Consider the following 13,311-nt stretch of genomic DNA (forward strand, 5'->3'; position numbering starts at 1 on the left):
ACAGAAATACTCAAAGAAATGCAACTAGCTCTAATACATTGAACTTCTCCAGTACTGCTTGAATCTGGAATTATGGTGATTACAGGTAAAAAAAAACTTGGATGTGTTCCCAGTCTACAAAATATGGCCACCTTACATTATCTAAATAAATTCAAACCATGTAGTATTAAACTTATGATATTTCTATAAAAATAAAGAAATAAAAACATGATATACTTCAAAAAGCTTCTAATTTCTTTAAAATAATTGAATCAGAAACCTAATACAAACTACCACTTCAAGTCTTGGTTATCACCTTGTGAGACCTTTCCATGAAGATTCTCTATGAAAATGAAATTATTTTGAATTGCTTTAAATAACACCCACAGAAGTAGTTTGTTGAGATCTTTTGTATATACTGAGGCCATTCCATTTAACAAATAAAATGTTCATGTTATCAACATATTTACCAAATAAGTACAAAAGAAAAATTGTCTGATTACCTTTAATAATACTTTTCTGGTTCTCAGGATGCTAGATCTAATATAATGAGCCTCAAATTTTGAATCAAAACAAAAAAAAATTACATGAAGAATCCTCCATTGTACCATTTATGTGGTACAAAAGTGATACATTTCCTGTAATTCAAATATAAACTTTCAAATTTATCACTTTTTTCAAGCTCTATTTTCTAAGAAGCAGTAATACAAGATAATTATCTGGGAAGAGCTGCTATTTTGTAGTTTTTTTATGATCTGAGAAACTAAAACATTATAGTAATTGTGAAGTAATACTGGAAAAATGCATGCACAAGGCACTAAACTTAGAGGACAATGTAATGCTGGTGAACATGTCATTCAGCTATATTTAAAATAAAACTATATACCACACTCCAATAAAACAAGACCATTTATGGGGAGGGGTAGCAAAATCTAGTGTGGCCAGAGATAAAGAGGGGGCTTGCTTTAAGTGACAAGGAGTGGAAGGGTGGTATGCTGGCTGTTACCCTTGCCGATCTGCCAGTGATAAGTGAATGTGAATCTTAACATGTAGCAAGGACTCTACAAGGCATAAAAGATATTTTGTACTGTAAAGTCATCTAATGCTTACATTACATGTTAATGAATCAACTGTATTTTCTTTGTGTACATAACACAAAGGTGGTCTTATGTTATTGGAGGGTAGTTGCATTTATTTATATCAGGCTTTAAAGTATGGTACTTTGAGTTGTTAGAAAGTGTTCTATTAGTGAAGGCTATTAGGGTTAATCCTTTATTTAGCTCAGCAGGAAGAGAATTCCCCTGGTATGTTAGAAGTCTCAGATTTGATATCAAGCCAAAGAAATAAGATTACCACAGAAAAACTGATACCCAATGTGAGGCCATTACACATCCTCAAGATGAGCCCCAAGGTTTGTTTGTTTTTTGAATTTCGCGCAAAGCTACACGAGGGCTATGTGCGCTAGCTGTCCCTAATTTAGCAGTGTAAGACTAGAGGGAAGGCAGCTAGTCATGACCACCCACCGCCAACTCTTGGGCTACTCTTTTACGAACGAATAGTGGGATTGACCGTCACATTATAATGCCCCCACGGCTGAAAGGGCGAGCATGTTTGGTGTGACGGGGATTCGAACTCGCGACCCAGATTGCGAATCGAGCACCTTATCCACCTGGCCATGCCGGGCCGAGACCCAAGGGCATTTTTTTTTAATAAGAAAAAAGAATGTAGTTAGAATTGTTAAAAAAGTGCCTAACTAATATTTGCTAGAGGGTTAGCCATTTATTTCAGTTTTAGTGAACTATGACATGCAATAGGGACAATATTGTCTGCAGGGAACAAAAAAAAAATTGATTACAACATTTACAAGTTCTTCAAGTGAGAGACATTTTAAACTCTGATTTTAAAATGTTTTTCTCCTGACAAATAAGGTACGAATGAGCTTCAAATCTTGTAATAGATAATGTTATGTGAATCTGGCCCATAAATAAAAGTTTTTTGAATTATTCCTGCATTTAAAATAACCTCCAAAATAAATATTAATAATGTAATTTTGATAATAATATGCTTTAATCTTTTCCACAACAAGAGTATAGTAACACCTTCTTCTTGTTAACTAAAACTGCCAAATGGCAGGGATGCAAAATACTATTCCCACACAAATATCAGTAAACTAAGAGGTGAAATGTATATAAACACAACAATAGATTTGTTATTTTGTTCAAGTGAAGTTAGTTGATGTACAAACAATGTTCATACAAGATGGTAGTATTAACATGGTCCTTCTCATACTGTAAAATTAGAAATATCATGGCTAAAGATGCTTGGTTGGAAAATATAACTTTGAAACAATGAAAACCTCAAGATTTCACAACTTGTTTTAATTACAAGCTTTTGGTTTTTCTGTCAGTGCCTTCAAAATTGATACCCAGTGGGAAATAAATGGATTCTGGGCTTTATAATCTGATTGTCACAGCTCAAGAGTTCTACCAAACTGATGAAATGAAAACAGAGATGTGGCTTTCAGTAGGTTCAACAGGTCAATTGGTTAAAACTTCTGCCTGGTAATGAATCCAGAAAGGTTTCTGTTTCCATTTTTTTAAAAACATTTAAACAGTAACACTGGGTTTGGCTATCACACCTCAAAACAAACAAAATTTGGAAAATGCAATGTTATAAGTTCTTTAGTTATATTGGTGTTATGAAGTGAAACATTGTGCAATGAATATAACCTTAAATTACAAAAGTTCTATCTGCCAAGGAGAATCCGTGTACTATGTTTACTAACCACTTATAAAGCCAATGTTAGCAAGTATAAAACTAAATAATATGGGCCCTAGATATTCCTCTAACATTTTAATACTTCTTACTTTGACTAGAACATTTTGTAGAAAATCATAGCAGATGAATCTATTGCCAAATTTGATAACTAAATCACTAGAATTATTAAGTGCACTAAATAATGCTTGTGATCTCAGTTACAGAATCAGTCATTTTTCATGACTAATGATAATTGTCCAAAATATATCATTTTGTGATTGCTACTCACTTCATTCTGTGGTTACCACCCTATTCACACTCTGATTGCTACCTTTTTAAATGTGTAATTGTTAAGCTCTTCATTTTGTGGTCAACGTACAATAGAGCAACCAATCATACATAATGCCAGCTCACAGTACACTTTCTTCTGATGTGTATCGATACAGTTTACCTACTGTTCTGTAGAGTTGCACATTAGCCCTTATAGGATAGAATTTTATGTTTACTTGCTTACTAACTACATAAGAAACACCAGATGAGACTTTCCATGGTAATAACAACTTCATCAATAATAAGAAGTAAATGGACCTACCATAAGACTAAACCAACGGGAAAAAGTCACTAAAAATTTCTAATCAAGTGATAGCTATGGAATACTACCTAAAAAGCTGGCCATCCATGTGCAATGTATCACTACTCAAACAAACTAATCTTTCATAATACTTGGTCAAACACAATAATAGTACAAATTGGAAGTAATGTAGACATGGAACTTTATATGCATAAAATATAGATCTTCAATCTATAAATTATAATTCAGCAAATTTTGTTTGTAATAAAACAAATTTGTTTCTTCATCAGAACATACTAAAGTATGTAATATTAACCCAGACACCTTTCCTGTTTGAAAGTAGTATGCAATTTTAAACCAGAATTGACAAATGATACAAATATGAAGTATAAAAAGAAATCTAACACACATAACAAAGTAAACTGTATTTTATGACTGTGATATTAAACCCTGTAACAATCACAATACATCTTTTACCCTTACAACACTTTAATGGTCACAACATATTTAATCATTACAATGTTATTAGTTTTCTTCAGCACAAAGCTACACAATGCCTATGTATGCTCTTGTCCATTGCTGGGAATCACACCCTGGATTTTAGTGTTGTAAGTTTAATGTAATTCTAACCTGTTATCCCAGTTACTCAACTCATCCCAGTACATTAAATGTATTCCGTAACCAACCAATTACAATCTTTCACTCCAAGATTTAAAAACTACAAGTGTCATTTGCCCTAAGGGTTTGTACTTTTGTCTTGTAAGTGGTGAGGCACAAGAGGATATGTAGATGATCATGGACAATTTAACAACCAATACATGAACACACATAGCAACAGTTACACATTTTTTTGCTTAGTTTCTTTAAACAATTATAACAGATCTCTTTATTCCTGCTCCACCCCTCCAAATGGCTAATATTTTGTTTTAAACCTATTTCTTAAACTAGTGTATAGGTAAAAGGGGGGCAACAGTTTCTTAAAAATATCCTGAACCTATTATCAATTTAACCAGTATTTTAAATTATGTATTCTTTTCTTTTGTATATCATCATTTTAAAGTGTGACTGATTTCAGAAAGACTTCCACCTTTTTGAAAAGATCACCATCACAGAAAAGTTCTAAATTTTTACACTGATCTTCAGATAATACTACGTTCAATAAAAAAAAAAGACTGGTAATTAAACATTCTACACTAAATCTCAATTCATGGTAATATCTTTTAAGTGTCACAACTGTGGTAATAGAGAGTGACACACACACAAAACAATTATGGCTGCATGATGAGTGATTATTAGATAATGTTACAAATTAGTGAAGTAGATAAATGAATAATGATGAAAAAACACTAGCCTTTGCAATAATAATACCCATAATGATTACCAGACCAAATAGTATTATACACAAGTAAGTAAATTGAATAACCTAAGTGCTCTTCAGAAAGTGGGCCGTCTTTCCTTTCCTATAATGAAGGAAGAACTACCTTGCATGAATTATTGGCTTTCTTAATAGGTCCTGACAACTTCTGTGATCTAATATGCTCTCCATGTATCATCATATTTTGCACCTTTAGTATGTATTGTGTAGGGTTTGAAAGGTAAATGAACATGTAGTTTTGTAACAAGCTGAAATAAGAAGTAGTTCAAAGAATAAATCATTATTTCTTTCTATGAGTGGACACCAAACCAAACCAGTTGTTTTGTTCATCTACACCAATTTGAAAATAGAAAAGCCGCAAAAGTTAAAAATATTGTTAGGTTGACAAATTACCAGTTGGTACAAAATTTCAGTTAGTGGCCACATAATATATGAAAACATTCAGTAAAAGATACACAATTTACTATTTATGAGATGGTAAACTTTCACAAACATCTGGTATAACCTTACAAATAACAAACATATAATCAATAGGCCTAACGACTAGTATGCCTGTTTAAATGGATTAATATACAGGACCACGATTAATAAAAATCACGATGTCATAAAGGGTTAATTAATACATATGTAAGGTAATAACCCCTTAAATTTCTATCTAAAAGCATCTATTAATAAAATAATAATCTATAATATTCAAACAGAAGGTTTGTCTTAGCTAGTATGTGTTGGTGGCTACATACCAGTTAACCTCTAGCAAGAAACAACTAAATAAAATATACATGCATGAGAAAAAACAGGCAGATCTAAGCTTTTAAAAGCACCATTATGGCATAAAACTTTTTCCCAACAAGTTTAATTACTAATTGTAATATCTTAATATTTTCATTTATATAACTCATAAAAATTAGACTGGAAAAACATCTAAATTTGTCATAATTACATAAAATCAGAATTCAGATTAACTTCCACCCACAAATAAAAATAATTAAGAACAATTACTAAGATTCTCCACTATCAAGGATAAAATCAAAGTAACAAGTGTTGAGAATTTGTTACAATATTTTTTCCTTTCCCAATGTAGTGTAAATTTTAACACATATTTTAATCATAACCAACCAATTACAATTCTTTTACTCCAAGACATAACTTTCATCATCACTAGTAAGTGATGCATGATGATGGAAATGGGCAAGGTCTTGAGGTTTGAAGGAAGAAGCCACTACACTATGTGATTAGATGTACAGCTCAACTAGATCTGGCAGGAATAGATTGGAAACGCATATGAACTCAAAAACAGAAGAACAGCAACTTAAAAAAACAAGAGAAGAATCATAAAAATGACATGCTTCTACATGGGTGTTAAGAATTTGTTACAATACGCTTTCCTTTCCTAATTTAGCATAAACTACATATTTCAATTATAGTTACATGGTGGAAACAGAATAAACAAACAAAAAACATCCTTTAAATGCAAAGAAATAGTTACTTTGTCAATAATAAACCACTATGAGAAAAAATTACACTTACAACATGCCTTACACACTACTACTGTTGAAGGTTTTTTTTTTCTTTCTGAAGTTTCACGTTGTTTCGTTACATAGAGGTAACAAATTGCTAATACCTATCGTGTAACATAAACAGCATTTCAAGAAATCTCAAACAAGAACCAAAAGTTTCCTAACATTGAACTTACAACATCAGTGGCATTTGACATCGTCTCATCAAACATAAAACTTTTCTTAACATCACACTTATAGCATGAAAACAGTATTTAATGTTGTCTCACCAAACAAAGACAAGAACTTTACTAACTTCAAACTTACGAACAAACAACACCGTCTCATTACATACAGACCAGAACTTTATAAACATACATTTCTCACACAAATTAAACTAAATATATCTAATTTAAGAAAATACACTGAAAATAAGCATGACAGGAATAATGTTCTAAAAGAGTATACACTGGTACAAACCCTGATATGTTCATATGAATTTCACAAATTCTGATTCCTTGTTTCTTTTTACTGACTTGTGTATATATATATATGTATGCATTCATACATGTAAACATGTACAGTAATGCATACTATTTGTTTTTCAACCATGACAAACAGAATAAAATACTCTATCTTGTAATATTCCATAATAAGCTTTCAAATAAGCAATACAAAAGACGATAGAGCATAAGTATATTTTTATGTAATTACATGACTCTTAAGAAAGCAAAAAATACTTGGGATTGCAAAGTATAATGAAGGTTGTTTACATTTCAAAGGAACAATAAGACAATTACTATGCAGCACTGACTGAATGATGAAACTCCTCATGAATAAGTAGCATAATTTTCTTAGCGATTCACCCATCTTCTCATGGTCTCTTCCCAATCAGTGTTTCCTCCTTCTTCATCATCTGTACGGACGTAACTTTCATCATCTGTAGTAAGTGATGCATGACGATGGAAGTGGGCAAGGTCCTGAGGTTTGAAGAAAGAAGCTCTTCTAAAGCCACTATGCTATGTGATTAGATGTACAGCTCAACTAGATCTGGCAGGAGTAGACTGGAAACACAAACAAACTCAAAAACAGAAGAAAAGCAACTTAAAAAAAAAAAAGAGAAGAATCATAAAAATGGCATGCTTCTACATGGGTGTCAGAACAAAATTGATTACTAAATGTTCTTGTTACCAAGTTTCATGAATGTTTATCAGTGCTTCTTTTACACAGTAAAAAAAAAGATTATGTAAAAGTATATGTGGCATATGCATACACGTTTTCAAATATCAGCATTTTGTATCTCACTTACACAATAATGAACTTTACAAAGATATAATGTAATATTTCTTTTCTGTTTTTACTATCATGTACACATGTTGATTGAAAAATTATATGCTAAGTAGTGAAATGAGCTTACATCTGGTACATTAAAAGAATATAGCTGCATCACAGTCATACTAATGAGAATTGGAATATACTTTTATCATACTTTTAATTATATGATATTTAGATGTAGCATACTGGTCTGAATATCTTGGATGAACAAGGTTTAATTATATATGTTAGGTCAACTTTTGAGACTGTTCTGGTACAAAAAACTAAAAGAAAAAACCATAAGGTCATAACATTCAACATAAAAAAACAGTTAAAAACAAAAAAAACAACACAAAAGTTATTTGTAACACAGTAGTACAGAGAATATTACATATCCAAGGAATTATAATATGCAAACTGTTAAAACACGTTATTAAATCACACATAAACACAGCATTGACAATAGATCACAATATTAAATTCACTACTCATCATTTAAAAGGACTTGAAAATATTAATTTACAACTCAGTCATTTTTGTTGTTCCAAAGATTCATTAACAAGATTAAAAACAAACCAAAATAACTTACTGGCTGGGTACACAAGAATCTAATGATATACATCTCTACAAATGGCTAATTTGTGAAAAATATTTAGGTACTTGAATTTAAGTGTGGCTGTAACACTGTAAGAAGATGTTCTAACGCATACTTTATAACAGAGGAGCTTACTCTACCTCCTTCAGTGCACTGATTTTAGGATGAGAAAAAGGTTCACACAGATTGCCTTTATTAAACCGTATTTAAGTACAGAAATAGGCTTAGTTACTATACGAGTAATTCTGTTAAGTTTATTTTAAGTATTTTAATTAAGCTATACTGAAGAAGAAAAGCATGCTTACTAAAATCAATTTAGTTGTGTTTAAGTAGAGAAGCATGCTTACTAACAATAATTCAGTTGTGTTTAAGGTTAGTAAGCATGCTTCTCTACTTAAACACAGCTAAATTATTGTTAGTAAGCATGCTTCTCTACTTAAACACAGCTAAATTATTGTTAGTAAGCATGCTTCTCTACTTAAACACAACTAAATTATTGTTAGTAAGCATGCTTCTCTACATGCTTCTCTACTTAAACACAGCTAAATTATTCTTACTAACAATAATTTAGCTGTGTTTAAGTAGAGAAGCATGCTTACCAACAATAATTTAGCTGTGTTTAAGTAGAGAAGCATGCTTACCGACAATAATTTAGCTGTGTTTAAGTAGAGAAACATGCTTACTAACAAAAATTTAGTTGTTTAAAGTATAGAAGCATGCTTACTAACAATAATTTAGTTGTGTTTAAGTAGAGAAGCATGCTTACTAACCTTACTAACAATAATTTAGCTGTGTGTTTAAGTGGAGAAGCATGCTTACTAAGAATATTTTAATTTGATTGTGTTTAAAGTAGAGAAGCATGCTCACTAAAAATATTTTAATTTGATTGTGTTAAGTAGAGAAGCATACTTACTAATAATACTTTATCTTATCTGTATATAAATAGAGAAGCTTACATTAAACCCACATGGATGCAAGAAAACTGTTTTAATACAAAAATTCTATTTGATAAACATGTTACTGTCTAGTTTTCACCAACAGAACTTCTCACTATACATTCAGCTCACAAAAGATTTGTTTTTGTTATATGCTTAAAAGCTTTTTGAAGTATCATACAATTTTTAAAAAAACTGAAGATAAATGTCAGTAAAAACAATAGTTGCTTGTAAAGAAATTTTTTCTTCTCTACAAAAAATAAAAATCATGCACAGCAAATTTAACATTTTTATATAAAAAGAATAATTATCATACCCTTGGATCATTGTCATACAATTCTTCATTGTCATCTTCAGTTCTTGGATCTAAACTCTGGTGACTGCTTTTTCCATTACCTGTGTGTAACTTTCTAGATTCTAATTCTGCAAGAAAATGACTTTCCTGTTCCCACTGCCTTTCTTCCCTCCACAGTGTTCCACCCACTTTAAAACTATCTGTGGCACACTCTGATCCTTCAGTTTCAAAACCTATCCAAAAAAGGCTTTCAAATCTAAGGTTTCTATGTACCAGGTTAAAATAAAACTTCTTTCTTCCCAATTTTTTTTTTACCTTGAATTAGTTATGAAAGAACCATAAGAAAATATATCACAGCTTCTCAGCATTGTAAGTTGTCCCTTTGTAACTTGATGTGTCATCAATAATTCAGCTGCTGGAAATCTGGCAGCAGGCACAAATTTTTATAGCAAATTTTAATAAATCTGATATAATCTAGATGTTAGTAAGGAACTGTTACAATAATACTTGGTCTCATAAAGTTAATCTAGATTAAAACTATGGGTGCAAGTTTACCGTAGTGCTTAAACAACCAAGAACTTATTCAAAAAACTCTATATTTAGTTTGAGATGCTTATTTTTAAAAGGGACTAATCCCCAAAGTGCTTAAAACTGTAAGGGATCATTTCAAAACATCTCATACTGCCTCAAGTGAGCAATACCTTTCTCAGACTTGTGCCAGTGACTTTAATGATGATATGGAAATATTACAACATTATTTGAGTTGGAGATTTTTTTTTTTTTATAATCATCATAGTTGTAAGAGTTTTAATCACCTCATATTTTAAATTTCTTAAAACATCAGAAAAAATTATCTTTTTAACTTAGCACAATTTTTAACACTGCAGTATAGGTTTATAAATTACTCTTACAAGTTGCGATGCAATTGCTTCAAGGTAATTGACTTTTAACAACAACAAAAAAATTAAAGAAAATCAGTATTACAAGACTTTTTCAAAGAATAATACATCAGCTTTATGTAACAAATTCTTCTCTAAAATACACCACCGAAGCTTAACAGGAAAATACCTTCCTCCACAAATAATGAACAGTTTTGGTATAAAACTTCCCCTAAACACAGTACAAAAGCTTTATGGGTAAAAAGTCCCTCATAGGTATAGTAGAGAGGTTTTATGGAAATCTCTCCTCAAGATACAGCATGGAACAAAATTTTCTAACGGCCCAGAAGAAAAACTACAAGAAACAGTGGTGCAGATTTTAAAAATCATGATTAAGTAACAGTACAGGACAAAATTTTTTTAAACTTTAGAACATGTATTCAGAAGAACTTACCCCTGCCACTTTTAATCACTTTTCTGCTCCCATTTTCTCCTTCATCTTCAGAGCCTGTTTAAAATTAAACATTTTTTACTTGTTAATATTTTAATTTTAGATGTGAAGATTAAATATGAATACTCAAGTTTGTATCCCCAAACTAATGACTATTTAAGAATTCTTTCACTTTCTAATGTCAGTATTATGAATTTTCAGCATAAATATTAGACAATGGGCAAAGTACTCCAATCATGTGTGATAAGGCCAACATTTATTAGCCATCACAAAGCTTTAAAACGTCTAGTACTGGAGTCCTCCAATACTTTTGATTTCAGTGCATTTGAACATGTTTCAGTCTGGTCCTTTTTTTTTGTATCTTTCGTTCTTTGGATTTTGGCGCCTTAACTTATGTTTCATTGTGGTCCTCTTTCTTTTGCTTCACTCTTACTTTGAACTTTGGAAATCTGGAAATGTTTTTTATATTCATCTTCCTCGCACTTAACATATTCTCTGGATTTTTGCATTTAGGTAATCTTCTGTGGGATCCTCTTCCCAAACTTTAAAGTGCTTAGAGTCTTTAATTTGAAAAGTGTTCAAACAAACTGTTACAGAATTTTATACTGATATTTCTTTTTTACTATAGGCTTTTTAATTGTATTCTCTTTTAGCAAGACTGAAAGACAGAGGTTACTCAAACAAAAAGATGATATATAATGCTAATAGCAAATTGGTGATTCTAATTAATTTCTTTATAGACTCGGATAACTTTGACTGTAATAAAAGGTCCTAAAAGGGAAAGCAAAAGGCAGTTACAAGCACCATAACATGCTTCAGATCTAATACCTTTAGTCAATATTCACAATATCAAAGGGAAGGGCACTTTTTAGTCCCGAAACTAAGAGCCAATGGCTAAATGAACACTTTTTGGTGATTTATTGTCAAAATTATCCATCCATTCCAGGCACTGCACTAGCATATTTATAAATAACGAGTTGTCACAACATAGCTATCCTGTGCAAACTTTGTAATATAATGCAAACGTTTATAGGCATAGGTGATAATTATATAACAACTGCTATGGAATTTCCTGGACATGCCACGAGCCTTGAGTGGGAGTTTGTTCAAAGCTTGTGGCATTCACAGGAAATTTTACAGCGGTTGTGTACAAGGTAATAGCTCTTCATGGTGCAGAGAGGTAAGTAGCATTTCTGAATAAAGTTTTGTTACCATGATGTTGACTATATTTAGGAATAATGTCTGCTAAAGGATGGAGTTGCAAAAAAAAAATAAGAATTCCAAAGATCAAAATATTTGTAAAACTATGGTCAAGGTTTTAAGTATTTTTCTAACACTAAATTTCTGTTTGTTTGCAGAGCAACATTGTGGCACAGTGGGGCAAGAAGGGTTAAACCCAAGTCTGAGAGACCAGTGACAATAAGTAAACCATTTCTATTGATAAACTTCCAAAGAAGAATAAACCTTGTTAAAAAGGGCATCTCCTGAGAAGTCAATCACTGATGTTGAGTGATGGACGACACAAAAGCTAGGTGTAAAGTCGAAGAACGTCCACTGCTAGATGAAAAATCTCCAACCGAGACTGACGTAAGAGAGATGGCCAGACGAAAATGGGAAGAGGTTGACACTCCTTAAGATACTGGAAGAGTGGAAACCAAGGCTGACCTAGGCAATGTGGTGCCACTAGAAGAACTCGAAAATGACATGGAGTGAATCAGTTCAAGAGCCTTGGATAACAGACAAATCAGAGAGAACGCATAAAGATGAAGACCCGTCCAATTATAGATGAGAGCATCAATGCCAAAAGCCAGAGTGCGAGGTACAGGAGACAAGAAGGATGGGAGGTGAGAATTCCAGTGTGTGGTAAAAGCATCAATCTGAGGCATTCTGAGATGAGAGTAGATTCAACAAAAAACTTAAGAATGAAGCTTCCATTTAATGGAAAGAGCTCTGTTGGGACAAGAAAACTGGTCGGCCAATAAATTCATTACATCTGGAACATGACAAGCAAGAAGGACGATTTGATGTTTGTGTGCCCAAAAAGAGAAGATCCAATGTTTGAAATTAAAGAGATCTGGAGTGAGTGCCTCCTTTCTTTGAAATGTATGAGATGACTGTGGAATTGTCCGAGTGAAGCATTACCACCTTCCCTCACAACAATCATAGTTCTGCCACGTGTCAGGAAAGGAGAAAGTAGAAGCCAGTTGTCCATGTAATCGTGAGTGTGAATGCCCAATGAGTGAAGATGATGTGAAATGGATCTAACTATTCAGAAAAAAACATATGGGGCATACGTGAGGCTGAATGGAAGAGCATGAAACTGAAAAACCTGGTTGTCATGCATGAAACAGAGATAATGTTGTGAAGATTCTGGGATTGGAATATGAAGGTGGGCATTGGCAACATAGAATTTTGTCATCCAAAGACCTATTCAAGGCTCATAAGCACAAATTGGGTCAGTAAACAAAAAAATACAGTTAGGCCTCTTATAATGAGTGAAAAAGAGTCACTGACGAGAAAGACACTAATATAAACTGAAGAGGCTGGAGGAAGCAACTGAGATGAGAGGGATCAACGACAGGTTGACAATTGCCTGTCTTTTTTGGTACTACAAACAGCCAGGAATAAAAAATGACATGCTCTATGATCTCTTTGTGCCAAAGAT

The 13,311-nt window shown here is 32.3% G+C and overlaps 1 protein-coding gene across 6 annotated transcripts in view; it reads right to left on the reverse strand.

The window, feature by feature from the left end:
• Positions 1 to 1,607: 1,607 nt before the first annotated feature.
• Positions 1,608 to 13,311, reverse strand: part of LOC106462142 (dystrobrevin beta-like) — a 46,385-nt gene continuing 34,681 nt past the window's right edge. For 3 of the 6 annotated variants that reach the window (XM_022389306.1, XM_022389305.1, XM_022389309.1), the window contains 3 exons: positions 10,650 to 10,703; positions 9,339 to 9,550; positions 1,608 to 7,158 (listed from right to left, as the gene is read on the reverse strand). In XM_022389306.1, coding sequence (XP_022245014.1) covers positions 7,033 to 7,158; positions 9,339 to 9,550; positions 10,650 to 10,703 — 392 coding nt within the window. In that variant the 3' untranslated portion in view covers positions 1,608 to 7,032. Of the gene's footprint in view, positions 7,243 to 9,338; positions 9,551 to 10,372; positions 10,551 to 10,649; positions 10,704 to 13,311 lie in introns of those variants that run through there. The other 3 variants (XR_002611168.1, XM_022389307.1, XM_022389308.1) reach the window with 3 other exon arrangements.

This window comes from Limulus polyphemus, unplaced genomic scaffold, assembly GCF_000517525.1.
Source record: "Limulus polyphemus unplaced genomic scaffold, Limulus_polyphemus-2.1.2 Scaffold1102, whole genome shotgun sequence".
In the NCBI taxonomy this organism is placed as follows: domain Eukaryota; kingdom Metazoa; phylum Arthropoda; class Merostomata; order Xiphosura; family Limulidae; genus Limulus; species Limulus polyphemus.